General features: G+C 55.9%; 7 protein-coding genes across 8 annotated transcripts; 3 read left to right on the forward strand and 4 right to left on the reverse strand.

The window, feature by feature from the left end:
• Window positions 1-336: 336 nt before the first annotated feature.
• H310_11195 lies at window positions 337-1,507 on the reverse strand. 2 transcript variants are annotated; one of them, XM_008877774.1, is made up of 5 exons: window positions 1,132-1,507; window positions 965-1,068; window positions 721-910; window positions 545-671; window positions 368-493 (listed from the first exon to the last, which is right to left on the reverse strand). In XM_008877774.1, the coding sequence occupies exons 1-5, from the start codon at window positions 1,493-1,495 to the stop codon at window positions 415-417; spliced, it is 864 nt and encodes a 287-aa protein (XP_008875996.1). In that variant the 5' UTR covers window positions 1,496-1,507; the 3' UTR covers window positions 368-414. The 2 variants fall into 2 exon arrangements, with proteins under 2 accessions (XP_008875995.1, XP_008875996.1); XM_008877773.1 differs by having other exon boundaries at window positions 337-671.
• Window positions 1,508-1,600: 93 nt separating this feature from the next.
• On the forward strand, window positions 1,601-3,296 carry H310_11196 (hypothetical protein). The gene is made up of 10 exons (XM_008877775.1): window positions 1,601-1,673; window positions 1,728-1,784; window positions 1,849-1,884; window positions 1,946-2,066; window positions 2,115-2,322; window positions 2,375-2,441; window positions 2,524-2,619; window positions 2,678-2,779; window positions 2,840-2,954; window positions 3,009-3,296. Exons 1-10 carry the CDS (start codon window positions 1,632-1,634, stop codon window positions 3,233-3,235), a joined length of 1,071 nt encoding a protein of 356 aa, XP_008875997.1. The 5' UTR covers window positions 1,601-1,631; the 3' UTR covers window positions 3,236-3,296.
• H310_11197 (hypothetical protein) lies at window positions 3,282-7,424 on the reverse strand. The gene is made up of 15 exons (XM_008877776.1): window positions 7,001-7,424; window positions 6,654-6,957; window positions 6,469-6,604; window positions 6,287-6,386; window positions 5,831-6,224; window positions 5,655-5,787; window positions 5,266-5,611; window positions 5,091-5,217; window positions 4,811-5,041; window positions 4,609-4,751; window positions 4,292-4,559; window positions 4,110-4,241; window positions 3,875-4,036; window positions 3,676-3,807; window positions 3,282-3,615 (listed from the first exon to the last, which is right to left on the reverse strand). Exons 1-15 carry the CDS (start codon window positions 7,342-7,344, stop codon window positions 3,388-3,390), a joined length of 3,180 nt encoding a protein of 1,059 aa, XP_008875998.1. The 5' UTR covers window positions 7,345-7,424; the 3' UTR covers window positions 3,282-3,387.
• Window positions 7,425-7,500: 76 nt separating this feature from the next.
• On the forward strand, window positions 7,501-8,317 carry H310_11198 (hypothetical protein). Its single transcript, XM_008877777.1, has 2 exons — window positions 7,501-8,066; window positions 8,124-8,317. The coding sequence occupies exons 1-2, from the start codon at window positions 7,530-7,532 to the stop codon at window positions 8,271-8,273; spliced, it is 687 nt and encodes a 228-aa protein (XP_008875999.1). The 5' UTR covers window positions 7,501-7,529; the 3' UTR covers window positions 8,274-8,317.
• A 120-nt stretch (window positions 8,318-8,437) lies between these two features.
• H310_11199 (hypothetical protein) lies at window positions 8,438-10,252 on the reverse strand. Its single transcript, XM_008877778.1, has 3 exons — window positions 9,660-10,252; window positions 8,924-9,610; window positions 8,438-8,874 (listed from the first exon to the last, which is right to left on the reverse strand). The coding sequence occupies exons 1-3, from the start codon at window positions 10,217-10,219 to the stop codon at window positions 8,613-8,615; spliced, it is 1,509 nt and encodes a 502-aa protein (XP_008876000.1). The 5' UTR covers window positions 10,220-10,252; the 3' UTR covers window positions 8,438-8,612.
• A 340-nt stretch (window positions 10,253-10,592) lies between these two features.
• On the reverse strand, window positions 10,593-11,493 carry H310_11200 (hypothetical protein). The gene has a single exon (XM_008877779.1). The coding sequence runs from the start codon at window positions 11,412-11,414 to the stop codon at window positions 10,725-10,727; it is 690 nt and encodes a 229-aa protein (XP_008876001.1). The 5' UTR covers window positions 11,415-11,493; the 3' UTR covers window positions 10,593-10,724.
• A 933-nt stretch (window positions 11,494-12,426) lies between these two features.
• On the forward strand, window positions 12,427-14,706 carry H310_11201 (V-type H(+)-translocating pyrophosphatase; the record flags this gene model as incomplete). Its single annotated transcript, XM_008877780.1, has 1 exon — window positions 12,427-14,706. The coding sequence occupies one exon, from the start codon at window positions 12,427-12,429 to the stop codon at window positions 14,704-14,706; it is 2,280 nt and encodes a 759-aa protein (XP_008876002.1).
• Between the last annotated feature and the right edge of the window lie 45 nt (window positions 14,707-14,751).

Genomic DNA, 14,751 nt, shown 5'->3' on the forward strand with positions numbered 1-14,751 from the left:
TGTTGGACATGGGGAGATTGCAAGTGGGCATGTGTTTGTAGGTGTTGCAACAATGTGTGTCACAGGCCGCGACCAGTTCAAGCGATAGCGGCCATGAATGCTTTTTATAGCTACCTCGTCACCAGGTTCCCAACTGCATCCATCGATCCTGTGAACGCGACGAGCGATGTCGTCGTTTGTATCGGGGGCGGGAAAATGGTGCACCAAGATCGCGTCGACCAGACGGCAGAGGCCATGCAGGCAGGCGCTTGGTCTCGCTCGCATGGTCGTTCGCAATGTGTACATGCTAAACGTTCTACCGGGCAGCCACGACGCTGTTGGGATGAGAGGCCTTCCCATGCTTGTGATGGCACGATGGACACGTGGATTGACGTACAAACTGCAGTTCTGAGCCCCGCTCGACGTGCCTATGGTTTATGCTACGTGGTCGTACTCCAAATAGCGTCCCAGCAGCTCGATGCACCCAGCCGCTGACGGCGTCAAGCCCACCGACCTAGGACGGTACAAGATGAGCTTGGCGTCTGCCACCACATCAAGAACAGACCTCCACGAGTTGACCACGTTTTGTGTCGACTGAAAGATCAGCTTGGTTGCTTCGTATTGATCTACTGGCCCTTGGTCGTAACAGCCCGCGACCGCGGCGGCGTCCAGACTGCACTGCACGAGAAACGCTGCGAACCGAGATCAGGCATGAGATGGAAGACGAGGAAATCGTCATACCGAAGCTTGGTGTGGCAGCTTTTCCCTGCATGGTCACGCCTAGCAGCCGCGGCGGGGACAACGTGGCCAACGGAACGTTGACTTCTTCGCATATCTCTGTCGTGATCGAGTCAAAGAACTCGTCGACGCAACGGTCGTTCGTGGCACCATCGGGCACGGTGGGAAGGGAGCGCCAGTCGATATCGATGTGCTGCATAAATAGTCCTATGTCATGGCCAAGTTTTTTTGACACGTCGCTTCAAACCGTGGGTTCGGGATGGCCGCCTGGCACGTCCAGTAGGTTCGGGTACGCGCCGACGGTGGCGCTCCTCTTCAAAAAGCACAACTTGTCATCTGCCGTCACAAGCGCTACATGCGCGGATTCGGTCCATTAGATTAATTGTTGTTGTCGAAAGGAAGAGGAGGCAGTACCGGCGGCCACGCCGATTTTGTTGGACAAGTACATGGACACGTCTGGGTGGGTTGGCGTTCCGAGCGTGCTCACGACGTCGCAACGCGAGCACAGACCCAAGTACGTCTTGTAATCTGTGAGACCCCACTTCATGTGGAGCTCTGTTGGCGTCGCAGCGAACTCGGACAGTCTGAACTTCGTCCCGTTGAAGAGTTGAGGATTCGCGGCGAGTTTGGTTTCCCATGTATCGTGAATACTCTGCTCCAGCGCCATGGAAGGATGGACCTTGCGGTTATATGCCGAGGAGAGCTCAACCCGCACTTGAGAGCGCAAGTACGCCGCCCCCGACGTCGCGTCGAGGAACGACACACACCGCCGCTGCATGTCGGTGGTGTTGGAAGTTGACATTTGAATTCCCATAGATCTGATTGGCCAAAACTAAATTTGTTGTGTCGTTGGATTGGCTGAAATCCCAACAATTCCACCTCACGTTGGACGCAAATCTTCCGCAATCGCTCCGATGAACATGGGACTCACGGAGGCTGAAGTCAAGAAGATGACGGTACGGCGTGAAAACGATGCATGGTCCACGAGTTCTCATGAGTGCGCCGTGTAGGTCAAGCAGCTGCAAGACGCGTTGGCAAAGTATGCCCTGGACAAGAAGGGGGTGAAGGTAAGAACGACCATCGACGAGCGAGATCCTCAGCATGCCATCGTCATAACAATGATACCTGTAGGCGGACTTGCAAGCGCGACTCATCGAGCATTTGCAGGTACTCACCATCACCCCTCAACGTATTCCTCGCATTTCAAGGGACACATCGCTTTCCTCAGACTTCGGCAAGCAACGATGTGGATGCTGGTTCGGAAAGTGGTGCAAACGAGAGTAGTGGCCCCAAGGAGTCCCATAGCTCCGTCGAAGGTGCGTCGAATGATGACAGTTCTGCGTCTGAAGGTACGATGTCGGACTCGGTGGACCTAGAAACTACAGATCGATATGTAGCAAGTCTCAAGCAACTGGCGCAATCGCCTCGCAAGAGCGACACCCCAGCACCCACGACATCTACAGATACCGTATCCGCAGACTCGAGCGCTCCTGACGGACAGTCCAAATCGCCGGACGGCGGCAAGCGATCGCAGGACTCCCCCAGTGCCGTCGGTCCTACGAAGAAGCAGAAAACCACCCCACTCGACGCGATTCCAGACTCGATGTGCGGCATGGTAGTAATGTGACCACGCCCTCATTATTTGCTCAACTCGTAGGATCGCACCCACCCCCACGATTCGCATCGACAATTTCATTCGGCCTTTTACACTGAACGCCGTCAAGGTAAGCGACGGTGACGTTGTCGACATCGTGACTTTCTGGCACACGTCGTCGGCGCTTCTCATGGCGTGTGCATCTGCTGCAGGCCTTTGTGCAAGAGGAGGCGGCATTTGTTGAGAACGGGTTTTGGATGGACGCGATCAAGACCCATTGCTACGTCACGTACGCCACAACGGATGCGGTACGGGCACTTGGCATGAGGCACCGAATACGTCCGACCGACGTCTTGGTGTGGCTAGGCCATTGCAGCGAGAGGTCGCATCTACGGCACAACATGGCCCGAGCTCAGTGGCCGCCGGCTCACGGTCGAATTCTCGGCTGAGACCGCAATGGACATTGCGGTACGCTCCACACCCAGCCACGACCATCGTGTAGTCTCGTCAAAACCGAACGTGCAATAGGTGAAGCAAACCACCGCGGCCACGTCAGCAACTCGCCGTGGCAGCAACAGGCCGTCCCATGAGTTGCCCAAGCAGCAATCCAACAAGGCCACCACCGACGAGGCATTGACCAAGCGTAGGCTGCTCTTCCGCCGCACGCGATGATGGCCTAACCGTGCGGTGTTGCTAGCGCCCGTGGCCGCACAAGATCTCTTTTGCAAAACCAAAGCGGAACCGGCGCTGTTTTACCTCCCTGTCGATGACGACCTAGTCGCTCGACGCCGCGCGAATCTCGAAAAGAAGAAGCTTGGGCTCCTTCCACTCCGCCGCCGCTCCGGCCGCCATCGCCGAGGCGGTCGAAACAACCGCCGTGGCAATACACGCGGCAGCAATCGTGCGGCGGCTGCTCAAGCCTAACTGATCTAACAGGGCTGGCTGCATGTCGGCAAGATTGTTTGAAAAACACGGTGTGTATCTCTGTATTCGGCGCTGTACGGGAGGAAAAGAGCGGCAGCCACGACCGAGTACACGTGTCGACGAATGATCGGGCGCGTCGACCCTCACCTGGCTTAAAACTCAAACCCGATCGCGTCGAGCATATCCATCTCAAAAATGAGCTTGACTTCGGCAATCTGCGCCAAACAGGACGCCGTGTGCGGGCAGTGCTGCTGGATCACTCGTCGGAGGACGTCGCAGGCGTCCACGACTTGGGCGCACGACACTGGGTTCACCTCATGGCCCTCGGCCACGTTGTCCTCGGCACAATCCACGGCTTCTTCCCCAAAGATCGCCGCATACTACATTCGCGAGTTTGAAACGACCCCTTTGAAATATGGCTGGCTGGCAGCACTACAAACCATTTTGTGTTGCTGGTGGTACAACCAGTCGTAAATGAAGTCCTTGTACTTGCGGCACAGCATAGACCCGAGTGCGACTTGGTCGGCCTCCGACTGCACGAGCGCCACCAAATGGACCAGCGTAAACGAAAGCTACGCAACCACGTGACCATTTCGTACACTTGCAGCAATGGGTGGCTCGAAATCAACGACCCCGTACCTGGAGCTCGAGCTGCGCTTTGTACTTGTACTCGCTGATGTCGGTCAAGTCGACGGCGGCATCCAGCGCATCCAAGATTGTCTGCACAATGCCATGGAAAAACACCCCGTACGACGCCCGCGCGCACGAGATGCGAAGGGCCATGGCGGCACTGATGCGCACCTACCGCAGCATCGTCGCGTCAGCATCTCCACGTGTAGGCTCTTGCAGACTCGACATCGTCGTTCTTTCGTACTTTGAAGTTGTCTTGTTGCGCAATCGCTGCCGTGAGGGCGTTAAATACGGCGGGAGTCCACGGCGCCGACGCCAGCGGCAGAACAGGGCAATGAAACACCTTGGCTAACGCATGACAAGCATTCCATCGGACCTAGCACCGTCCGCTTGTTACGAGGCACAGCGCGCTGACGGCCTTCATACCTTGGGAGCCCCATCGACGACTTTCTTCGCGAGCACCGTCATGGCATCCGTGAGCAATGCCGTGTTTGCTAAGGTCTCAAGGTCGCCGGTGAAAGGCGTGCTGTGGTCCGACGCTTCCAAGTACTGCGCCGACACGATCCAACGGGTGAGCAGCCCCAGCGTCCGGACCACACTCGACGCAACCTTGTCGTTGTCGTCGACCAAGTGTAGCATGCACCGCAGGACTTGGTCAATGCTGTCGGGGGGCAGCAGCCGCAGCAGCCACGGGCTATGGCCCCAGTGCCCTTTCACAACTCAACGGCACGCATGGCACTCACCTGTCGGGAGAATCGGGGACGTCGGGGCCGGGAGTTGTGCACGCATTTCCGATGGCCCACACCACGCGTACGCGGACATTCAGCGTTGAATCGGTAGCGGCATCCATGCCCATCCGCACGATGGCGCCGATGAAGTCCCTCGTCTGGCAACAACACACTCAACGCACGTAACACGACCACAAATGGTCATGGAGACAAGTACCTTGAACACAGGGACGAGGGCCATCGCCCCGAGCAAGCGAAAGCCCGCGGCGCGCACCACTGGCGACGCATCGCGCGGGGTCGCCAAAAAGTATTCCATGAAGGCTGGATTGTCGGCAAATGCTGTCCATTCATCTGGTCGCAGCAGCGTAAAGCATGCGCAGACGCTGGCGCGTACGTGGTGCGACGGGTCTTGAAAGGCCCGAATCACATGCGTCGCCATAAACGCGAGCTGTGGAGAGCAGCACCCGTGAACTTTTGCAGCAGAAGTCGTCGCGTACGTGATGGGACGTGTGGTTGCCGCCCTTGACGTAGTTTTCCAAGATTTTGACTGCTTGCAGCCGCACGTTTTGGTCCATGTCGCGAAAGGCAGTCAGCAGAAATGCAGACAGACGGGGCCAGTGCGCACTACGCCAACCACGCAATCAGCCATCGCGACTCCAGGAAATGAAGGACCTCAACACGGTCGCGTAATTCTTGGCCGTCTTAGATAGCAGCGACATGGCGTCGAGACGATGGAGCATGCTCGTGGAAGCAGGTTCCCGAGGACTGGTGCCGATTCGACCGCCGCTCGACGAGTGGTGCGCGGCATGGGTCGACGAACTGCTTTTTGCCGGGCTCAGCATGTCTTCAATGAACCGACGGGAGCGCACGCGCAGCAGCGGCGTGGAATTGAAATGGTACAACGGCGACTCGACCGGCGGGGTGGGCTGCGACAGCCATGTCAGCACACTTGACACGGGCTCGGGCGTGCTAAGGAGGGCCGCGAGACAAGCCAACGCACTCACTCGCACCATGTGATCTACCAAGTCGTCACCATTCATCATCGTGTGGCGCCGTTCTACCTGGCGCGAACAACGCGTTGTGCAAATAATGCGCGAGCGCTTGCAAGATGGCATCCAGCGACAACGTGGCGGGCGTCGAACTCGCCTGGAGCATGTTTGGGTACGGGCACAGCGAGACGAGCGTCGTCAGCGTCTACGGGCCCAGGTGTCGGCGACCGCCCAACAACTCACACTACCTTCATCGCTTGCACTAGCACGGCTGTTTCGTGTTCGTACTGCAGCGTGTGCAAGACCACGAGGTGAACTTGATGAATCATGCGTACGAGGGCGCCGCCGGTTGTCGTAAAGGCCATCGACGACGCGTTCTTAAAGTTCTGGGACAGCGTGGCCTTGGCGTTGACGACGGGGAGCAGCAGTTCCAGCCAGTGGAGCACCTTGAGGCGCACTTGATCGTACGGGTCAACGACAGCCACGGTCAGCACCGACGGTTGGTGGTTGTACAAGACCAAGCATGGCGACGTGGTTGTTGGCAAGTACAGCGCCAGCGTTGGTGCGATAAGGTGGGGAAAACTTTGCAGCACGACTTCGAACGCCCGAACCACTTCGAGGCGCAACTTCGCCGCCAGCCCACTAGATCAAGTTAGACATTTGCGGCAGTGGCCACTCGTCGTGACGAGAAGGGGCGTTCGTACATGCCACGGTGGGATTGCGAGTGCTTGGAGGAGTCCGAGTCCGAATCCGACAGCGGCACGCGCCCGACAACCGCCGCGGCCGAGAGCGTCAGCCCGCAGCCTAAAGGTGAACCGAGGAGACTTTCGATAGGACGTTGCATCGTGCGAACTAGAGGTCGTAGCCAGAAACGGATCGGACGTACCCAAGAGGAGCCGAAGACTGTCCAAGACCTTAGGCATATGCGGCTCGACGACTCGACCGGGCGGCGCTGGAGTGCCTGAACTGCTAGTGTCAAGTTCCACCAGCCGCACCAGGCACTGTAAACTGGCGAGGCAGCTCTGCAGGCAAGTTCAAGCTTCTGTGCTTGAGAGTCAAAAAGATGGTCACCTTGTAATGCGTGCGGTTTGTCGTCCACACCACGCGAGGCGCGTCGCTGTGGAGCTGTCGTGTTTGCTGCTGAAAGTTGTCCATGGTGTGCTTCCATAGTGACGCAAAGTATGGCGGCGGAGCTTCAGTCACAGCGACGAGGTGAGCCATGCACGTGGTTGCGGCATATCGTGCGCCAACGTCGGCGCTGGAAGGGTCCAAGTGCGGGGTGGCCGCCGCATAGATGGTGTCATGGAGAGGGGCGGCAGACGCGGCGTTGTCTGCGAGGATGATCGACAGTGTCGTCAAGATTTGCTCGGCATACCTAGCCATTTGAGGATGACCAGGGTGTCAGCGAGAAGTCCTACCATGATGGGCAATGGGATAGCGCTGCAAGGAAGAACGGGATGAGCACTTGAAGTTGGTCTGATGTCAATGTCAACTTGTCCTTGCAGCAGTGCCGCACGACAGACGTGAATTCAGACACAAGTAGCTCCGATCTGGGTGGTAGCGCTTCGGCAAGCGCCATCAGCATTGCCCCGACCTCATCCGTGCGCATCCGCACTGGTGGCATTGACAGCGTCATAATCTCGGCAAGGATCGCATCGAGTTCTGCACTTGAGAGCACGGCTGCGTTGTCTTTGCGCAGACGCAGCCGAATGCTCTCCCAGACGCGTGCGGATGACAACTTCGCTCGGTTCGCTTGCCACATGCGAGAGAGTTGTTTTGACGGCAGCGCCAGGCGACTTGGGAAGCGGCGCCAACGGGCAGATCTCGTGGAGTTTGTCCAGCACAAACAACACGGTGATTGTCCGGATAATACATTCAAATTATCCGGGTTGTCAGCGTATAAATTGTCAGAGGACAACACATCTCAAGCGGGACTTACACAGCACCATGGCGCACCATGAACTTGCGGATGCTGTGGTGTTGGGCTACCGTGATCTGTCGGCGGCAGGGGTGCGACTTCTTCACCATGTGACTATTGACGGCATGAATGTAATGGAGGAATCGTTGGACATCCATGGACAGCCTCTTCTCATTCGCAACTTTGTCGACGAAAGCACGAATCGACCAAAGCTCTCGGTGCTCATTGTGCCCGGGTCTGTCCCCGCGGATCTTTGCACGTTGATGTGCGCCGAGATTGTGGACCTGCTCCAAGGAAGCAAGAACGTTCTTGTATTGAGCTCTCTCAACCTCCCGATGACTAGCGAACAAGAGCACATCGTGTTCTGGAAGCAACTCCACACGACAACTCCACTTGCCCTCGCCGACTTGGACTTCGAACCCGTTCCTGCAAACAGTCGATGGACGGTGAAAGATCAGTTCCTGAGTACCCTGCTGCACTTTCTTCATGTTGAATACCTCCCCGTCACCCTCCTCGTCGTTCGCGGATACAAGTATTCGAATTCCCCAGTCGACGGCACCACCGAGGTATGTCGCACGAGAACGTCGTTCCCGTTGTCCCCAAATTTACGAGTCTTGTGCCAGGTCCTTCTCAAACTGGGTCACGCTACCCCCGTCGTGATGCAAGAGCTCGGCATGGCGACCAAAGTCGCCGTTGACGTCCAAGCGGCTGCTGCTTTAGATGTGGCGACCGCCACCGATCAATTCTCCACTCACTCGTTGCTGTACAATTAATGTTTTCGTTCGAGCCGATATTGAACAGCGTTTATGTGATGCCACGTGCTCGGTCGGTTGCAGCGGCCCCGCAAATCCAGGGACCTGCCGCACTGCTTGATGACAGCATGTTCACGTCACATCCGACGTCGACAATGCCGTGGATTTTGGCGACTTTCGCCACCTAGCGCACTACAATTCTCGTTCATTCTGTACATTGCTGGTGTGCTACAGATAATTCACAAGCACCTCCACGGGTCGGCACTTGGACCGTCGTGGTCGTTGTGGCGGCGGGCACAAGTTCGAGGTAGGTGGGGTAGTTGCATGCAGTCCAAGCCTCTTCTTCGACATCAGTCGTCGTCAGGGAATTGCCGATGGTTTTTGGTCGTTCAAGTACTGTCGGGCACCTGCACAGAGCGGCGCAAGCGACGAACATCCTTCCTCGACATGGTGAAGAACGGCGCGCACGGTCGACCTTCCATCGTCGGCCGGCGAGACTTGTTCGAGCAAGTACAAGATGACGTGGCACTTTGCAGTGACGTTCTCGAAGTGCTGCGCTTTCTCGAGAGGGTCGACGTTGGGCAGTGGCACTTGTCGCTGGAGTTCGTTGTACGCCAAACATCTACGGCAAGGACAGTCCCAGGTCGATTCGACCGCGCGTTGCCACGTACTTGAGGATGGAGACTGTCACTTCTTCCACATGCGCTGGCATACGAATCCATGCCGCCATGACGATCGCATGCAGCGTCTCCAATGCTTCCATACACATGGTGGCCTCGACATTCTCGACGCAGCCAAGGGTGACCTTGAGCAGCGCCTGGAGGAACCGCAGCACGTGAAGGCTATGCGGCGCGCCCGTCCTCTGCACCCACACCCGAATGTGCTTGGTGAAGATCGTTTTCACAGATACTTCGAGCGCCATATCCCATTGTCGAAGCAACGATGGAAAGAAGCGATCGTACAGAGAGATGTCGCGCGGGCCAGTACTGAGGACGGCCAAGAGGTCGGCAAGGCAGGCAAGCGCTGCGTCCAAGAATGACGCGGAAGTTGACGCAGTTGTGAGCGTCTGCTCCATCTCGTGAACGAGCAAGTCCGAGTACCATCGGATATCCGTGGTAGTTGCATGACGAATGATGTGGTGGAGAACGGACAGACCGACGAGTTGGGTGGATGCCGTGACTTGGTCGAGGAGAGGAAGCGCCAGAGCGAGAACGCGCCCGACGATGTCGCTGGTAAAGTGGGGAAAAGGTATTTGCAGAATGAACCACGCAAACGCATGAGGTGCAGCAGCACCTGTGACTACCCATTCTTCCTTGGACGACTTGGACGCGAAGAGCGAGAGGATGCGGGGGAGCAGGCTGGCAAAGAGTGTGAGTGAACAACAACGGTAGAGTGAGTGCACTGCACCGTGGAAAAATGTCGACCGCATTTGTCATGGTCGTGGCGGATTCACGCGGACGCAATCGCCGGTGGACCATTTCAATGATGCGTTGTGCAGCCGCTCGGCTTTCGTGAGTCGACGGCAACGTGGACGATCTTGTGCAAAGGTAGAAGGTACATGCATGCGTCATAGATGCAGCCCACCCGTCGATGGCAGTTGTAGACGACGACGACGACGGCATCGCAATGTCTTCGTACAGAGCTACGAGAATGTGCACGATGCGGAACACTGGCAAGGCAATAAGGTCGATGCTACTTGACGGACATGAAGACGTCAAATTCCCATATTGATATCTCATGGCGATTCGCACGAGGATATCTGCACAGTCTGTCCACGTCGTGTCCATAGATGGAAGGTTGCAAGTCGGTTGCACGACATCCCCGGTGCTTGCCTCGAGGCGGTCTAGAGATTCCTCCATCTCCAATGTGTACAAGACTCCTTCTTCTTTGCTTTGCTTCATCAGTTGCGCCTGGATTGGACGCACGCATGTTGCATTCAGCTCGTCGACGAACCGCGCGACGTCCATCCTGTCGTCGTCCGACTTCAAATTCTGTCGAAAGTGCCAAAACCTCTATAAATCGATAATTCGCCGCATCAGCTCGATGACACCAGACCTACTACAAGTGCTCGGCCGCTGCTCCAACTACGCAGTACAACAACACGGCAGCCAGCCGCGTTCGTCGACGGCAGATATGACGCCATTGAATTGATCCCTGCCGAGAGTTATCCCATGACTATTCATCCAGGGTCCAATGCACAGGTCTTGTACACGTTTGCCAAACTCCCTCATCATCTCGAAAGCGTTCACGGGCAAAACCTTTTTTCACACCTCCTTCGTTCGTGTGTTCTTCCGGCGCTACCACCATCCCATCCTTACAGGGGAGACGATACGACAACAGTTTGCAGCCGGAATGAAATCATTCCAATTACGTTAGAGCTTCCCTTCTTTAACATTCTGACCCAGCTCCCATACATGACGAGGAGACCCCAGCCAAGATGGTATCCAGTATGAATTTGTCACGGACGACGACTTAGTAGTAGATCTGGAACGCAGGCCCCATCGTGCTCTTCAAGTACAGCACCTTGATGTTTTGCCAGTTCTTCTTGAGCAACGAGGCCAAGAAGTTGGCGGCCAACTGGGTGTTCACCACAATTTCTTCCTTGGTTTGGCCGACATGAGCGACCGCCAAGTTCAAGCACATGACCTTCTTCATTTGGAACTTGATCGTGGCGCGGACGGCGTTGGCCTTGTCGTTGATGTCTTCGTTACCAGAGAGCAACGTCGGGAACTTGCCGGCCTTGGTGAGGGCGGGCCCGAGCAGACGCGGGATTTGCTTGATCAACGAGTCGGATGCAAGGAACGCGTCGTACTTCTTGGCGTACTTCTTGATGACCTTCTTGTTCTTGTTGAACTTCTTCAAGTCGTCGACGGTCGAGAATTCAAACCCGTTCTTTTCGGCCAACTCGCAGTGCTGCGCGTTACCGATCACGCAGATCTTGAGGTTTGGCTTGGGCACGGTCGGCAGCTTGAACGTGCCGCTGAATCGCTTGTCCTTTTGCGGGTCGTAGTTCTTCAAAGCGATTTGAAGCTCGATCGTTTCATGGAAGTTGCGCTTCTTGCCCTTCACTTCTTCCTTGCCGACCGTGATGGTTTCGCCCTTCGAGAAGGCCAAGATGTCCTGTACCGCTTTGTCCAACAAGTCACTGTTCAACTTGCTCATACTTTAAAGTGTCGCTGCGCAGAACAACTCCAAAGGGAAAGTAAGCCACGGCTGGCCATCCTGCCACCTCAACCAGCCACTTCATGCGCCGCACTCGCCCAATCATACCCCGCCGTAACTTCCACCAATCAAACGCCGTGTCTGGGTACTAAGGCATACTAGTTATCTCCTACTAGCATTGGGTGGGCTTCTTACAAAATGCAAGTCCATCCCCACCGAATTTACGCACAGTGCATAGTATTACTACATGATACAGTGTATATACTCGTTTTGTATTGATATACAAGCTAGAAGATAAATCTACGACGACGCATGTGATTGGGGCATTCAACGCACTCGAAATATACAGCCTTTCGCGTTGCCGCCGGTGTTCAACGCCAATGCATCCATCAGTGGCTTGAGTCAAGCAATGTCGCTGCCCATCTCGGCCATTCGATGCACCGCATGCTCCCAAGTAGCACGATTTATGTCGCTCGGAGCACATTTGTTCAAGAACGTTTTGTTGGTTTGAGGCAATAGCGAGGCTTCCACAAAAGTGACGGGCTCGCCCACTGTGCCATGCAAGCGGATAAGGTTCTGGCGAGAACTGCGCTCCTTTGACATCCAATATATGTACTCACGGAACGGCATCAGGTTCCGCAGTACCGCGCTGGATCCAGATGCTGTGGAACTGCATAACCTGTGAGCAATTATACTATTCACCCGGCAGCGTGGGACAATCGAAACGACAGGTGCGCAATACTCCAGGCGCCACATCGGACCTGCCGAAATTTATACCCCAACCCCTGCCCCACGTTCGTTGCTGACTTGGTGGCCAACTCACTTGATATTTGTATATCTATAGAAACGTGCCATACAAAATCCAAGTCAGATTCGAGATTTTGGGGATGGAATTGCATGGTGGTTGACTTGGAATTTGTATTGAGTTTGCTTTGTTGCGATCTTCATTCAACTAGAGCCTTCGATTTTCCCCCTCTCATTTCCAGTTTTACTCGGTTCAACTCAAGTGAAAATGGCTTCCGTCGCGGACGTCTCCGCCGTGGCATCGGATGCTACCGCCTTTGGCTTGATCATTGGTTCGACTGTGTTCGGTCTTCTCTTTGCGGCCTTCCTCTTCTGGCAAGTGTCCAAGATCCAAGTGACCCGCCGTGGCGAAACCTACGCGTTGTTGTCGCAAGAAACTCGCGGCCAAACCGCCGACCGCTTGTTTGAAATTTACAGTGCCATTCGCGAAGGTGCGCAAGCCTTTTTGTTGGCGGAATACACGCTCTGCCTTGCCTTCATCGCTGTGTTCGGCCTCGTCATCTTTGTGTTGACGTCGTACGTCAACAAGGCTGACCAAGTCTTCGACTGGACCTTCGGTGCATTGACTGCCACTGCCTTCGCTGTGGGTGGTTTGACCTCGATCTTGGCCGGATATGTGGGCATGATGGTCGCCGTGTACGCCAACGCGCGTACCACAGTGTCTGCAATGAAGGATGGCGCTGCCGGCTGGCAAGACTCGTTCAACACGGCTTTCCGCGCTGGTGGTGTCATGGGTTACTCCTTGACTTCGCTCGCGTTGTTGGTATTGTTCATTTTGATCGCTTCCTTCGAAAACGTGTACCCTTTGGCTACGGACGCCAAGCGCCTCTTCGAAGCCGTAGCTGGTTACGGTTTGGGTGGTTCGTCCATTGCCCTGTTTGGTCGTGTTGGTGGTGGTATCTACACCAAGGCTGCCGATGTCGGAGCCGATCTTGCTGGCAAGGTCGTTGAAAACATTCCTGAAGACGACCCGCGCAACCCCGCTACCATTGCCGACAACGTCGGTGACAATGTCGGTGATGTCGCCGGTATGGGGTCGGACTTGTTCGGCTCGCTCGCCGAATCGACCTGCGCTGCCCTTGTCATTTCCACCCAATCTGCCGCCATCATCAAGGCTGGCTGGGCTGCTGTCCTTTTCCCTCTTGAAATCACCGCCATTGGTATATTTGTCTCTGCCCTCACGTCGTTCCTCGCCACCGACTTGTGGCCCGTGAAGAAGGAAGCGGATGTCGAGAACGTCTTGAAGGTGCAATTGTTCGTTGCCACCGCTCTGATGACGGCTTTGACGTACCCTCTTGCCAACGGTGTGTTGCCTGCCACCTTTGCCATTGGTGCTGACTACGTTGCTACCCCTGCCACCGCTTTTGCCTGTGTGTCTGTTGGTCTGTGGGGCGGTTGCTTCGTTGGCTTTGTCACTGAATACTTTACCTCGCACTCGTACACCCCTGTTCGTGAAGTTGCCCAATCGTGCGAAACGGGTGCTGCCACCAACATCATTTACGGCCTCGCTCTTGGCTACAAGTCTGCCATTATCCCGATCTCGATCATCTCCATTGCTGTGTATGTGGGCTTCCACTCTGCCGGCATGTACGGTGTTGCCCTCGCTGCCCTTGGTTTCTTGGGTACGCTTGCCACTTGCTTGGCGATTGACGTCTACGGTCCTATCTGTGACAACGCTGGTGGTATTGCCGAAATGTCGGAGCTCCCTGCCGAAGTCCGTGACAAGACTGACGCTTTGGACGCTGCCGGTAACACGACTGCTGCCATTGGCAAGGGTTTTGCGATTGGGTCGGCTGCCCTCGTTTCGTTGGCCTTGTTCGGTGGTTTCGTGACGCGCATTGAAGAAACCTCGATCAACATCTTGTCGCCCATCACGTTCGCCGGTTTGTTCATGGGTGCCATGTTGCCATACTGGTTCACTGCCATGACGATGAAGTCGGTCGGTACCGCCGCCATGGAAATGGTGAAGGAAGTCAAGCACCAATTCGCCACCATCCCCGGTCTCCTTGAAGGTCTTCCCGGCCACGGTCCTCCGGACCATGCCCGATGCATCAAGATCTCGACGGACGCCTCGCTCCGCGAAATGATCGCCCCTGGTTTCCTCGTCATCTTGTCTCCCATCCTTGCCGGTACCTTTTTCGGCACCCATGCCGTGTCGGGCTTGTTGGTCGGTTCGTTGACGTCGGGTGTGCAATTGGCTATTTCGCAATCCAACACGGGTGGCGCCTGGGACAATGCCAAGAAGTATGTTGAAAAGGGCTGCGTGTCGATTGAAGACAAGGACGGCAAGTTGATTGTCCAAGGCAAGGGCTCTGCCATCCACAAGGCCGCCGTCATCGGGGACACTGTCGGTGACCCGTTGAAGGATACCTCTGGCCCTGCCCTCAACATCTTGATGAAGCTCATGGCGATTATCTCGCTTGTGTTTGGTGACTTCTTCAAGGGCATCAACAACGGCCGCGGCTTGCTCAACGTGCCCCAAAACTAAATGGTCGCATCTTGATGTGGCTCGCACGTATCTTTCCCCTTCGCT

The sequence above is a fragment of the Aphanomyces invadans genome, assembly GCF_000520115.1.
Source record: "Aphanomyces invadans strain NJM9701 unplaced genomic scaffold supercont1.30, whole genome shotgun sequence".
Classification (NCBI taxonomy): Eukaryota; Oomycota; class Saprolegniomycetes; order Saprolegniales; family Verrucalvaceae; genus Aphanomyces; species Aphanomyces invadans.

What these genes read in the sequence shown, in the direction of transcription:
- H310_11198 (XM_008877777.1), top strand. Translation starts at nt 7,530, where the DNA reads ATGGCGCACCATGAACTTGCGGATGCTGTGGTGTTGGGCTACCGTGAT. An exon ending in CAGTCGACGGCACCACCGAG is followed by an intron (nt 8,067 to 8,123) that starts GTATGTCGCACG and finishes GTCTTGTGCCAG; the next exon opens with GTCCTTCTCAAACTGGGTCA.
- H310_11200 (XM_008877779.1), bottom strand. Translation starts at nt 11,414, where the DNA reads ATGAGCAAGTTGAACAGTGACTTGTTGGACAAAGCGGTACAGGACATC.
- H310_11195 (XM_008877773.1), bottom strand. Translation starts at nt 1,495, where the DNA reads ATGCAGCGGCGGTGTGTGTCGTTCCTCGACGCGACGTCGGGGGCGGCG. An exon ending in CAAAATCGGCGTGGCCGCCG is followed by an intron (nt 1,069 to 1,131) that starts GTACTGCCTCCT and finishes CCGCGCATGTAG; the next exon opens with CGCTTGTGACGGCAGATGAC. An exon ending in GCGGCCATCCCGAACCCACG is followed by an intron (nt 911 to 964) that starts GTTTGAAGCGAC and finishes CTATTTATGCAG; the next exon opens with CACATCGATATCGACTGGCG.
- H310_11197 (XM_008877776.1), bottom strand. Translation starts at nt 7,344, where the DNA reads ATGTGGCAAGCGAACCGAGCGAAGTTGTCATCCGCACGCGTCTGGGAG. An exon ending in CTATCCCATTGCCCATCATG is followed by an intron (nt 6,958 to 7,000) that starts GTAGGACTTCTC and finishes TCAAATGGCTAG; the next exon opens with GTATGCCGAGCAAATCTTGA. An exon ending in TGCTAGTGCAAGCGATGAAG is followed by an intron (nt 5,788 to 5,830) that starts GTAGTGTGAGTT and finishes CTGGGCCCGTAG; the next exon opens with ACGCTGACGACGCTCGTCTC.
- H310_11196 (XM_008877775.1), top strand. Translation starts at nt 1,632, where the DNA reads ATGAACATGGGACTCACGGAGGCTGAAGTCAAGAAGATGACG. An exon ending in GACGCGATTCCAGACTCGAT is followed by an intron (nt 2,323 to 2,374) that starts GTGCGGCATGGT and finishes CTCAACTCGTAG; the next exon opens with GATCGCACCCACCCCCACGA. An exon ending in TTACACTGAACGCCGTCAAG is followed by an intron (nt 2,442 to 2,523) that starts GTAAGCGACGGT and finishes CATCTGCTGCAG; the next exon opens with GCCTTTGTGCAAGAGGAGGC.
- H310_11199 (XM_008877778.1), bottom strand. Translation starts at nt 10,219, where the DNA reads ATGGACGTCGCGCGGTTCGTCGACGAGCTGAATGCAACATGCGTGCGT. An exon ending in GCGGTCGACATTTTTCCACG is followed by an intron (nt 9,611 to 9,659) that starts GTGCAGTGCACT and finishes ACTCTTTGCCAG; the next exon opens with CCTGCTCCCCCGCATCCTCT. An exon ending in GTGACAGTCTCCATCCTCAA is followed by an intron (nt 8,875 to 8,923) that starts GTACGTGGCAAC and finishes TCCTTGCCGTAG; the next exon opens with ATGTTTGGCGTACAACGAAC.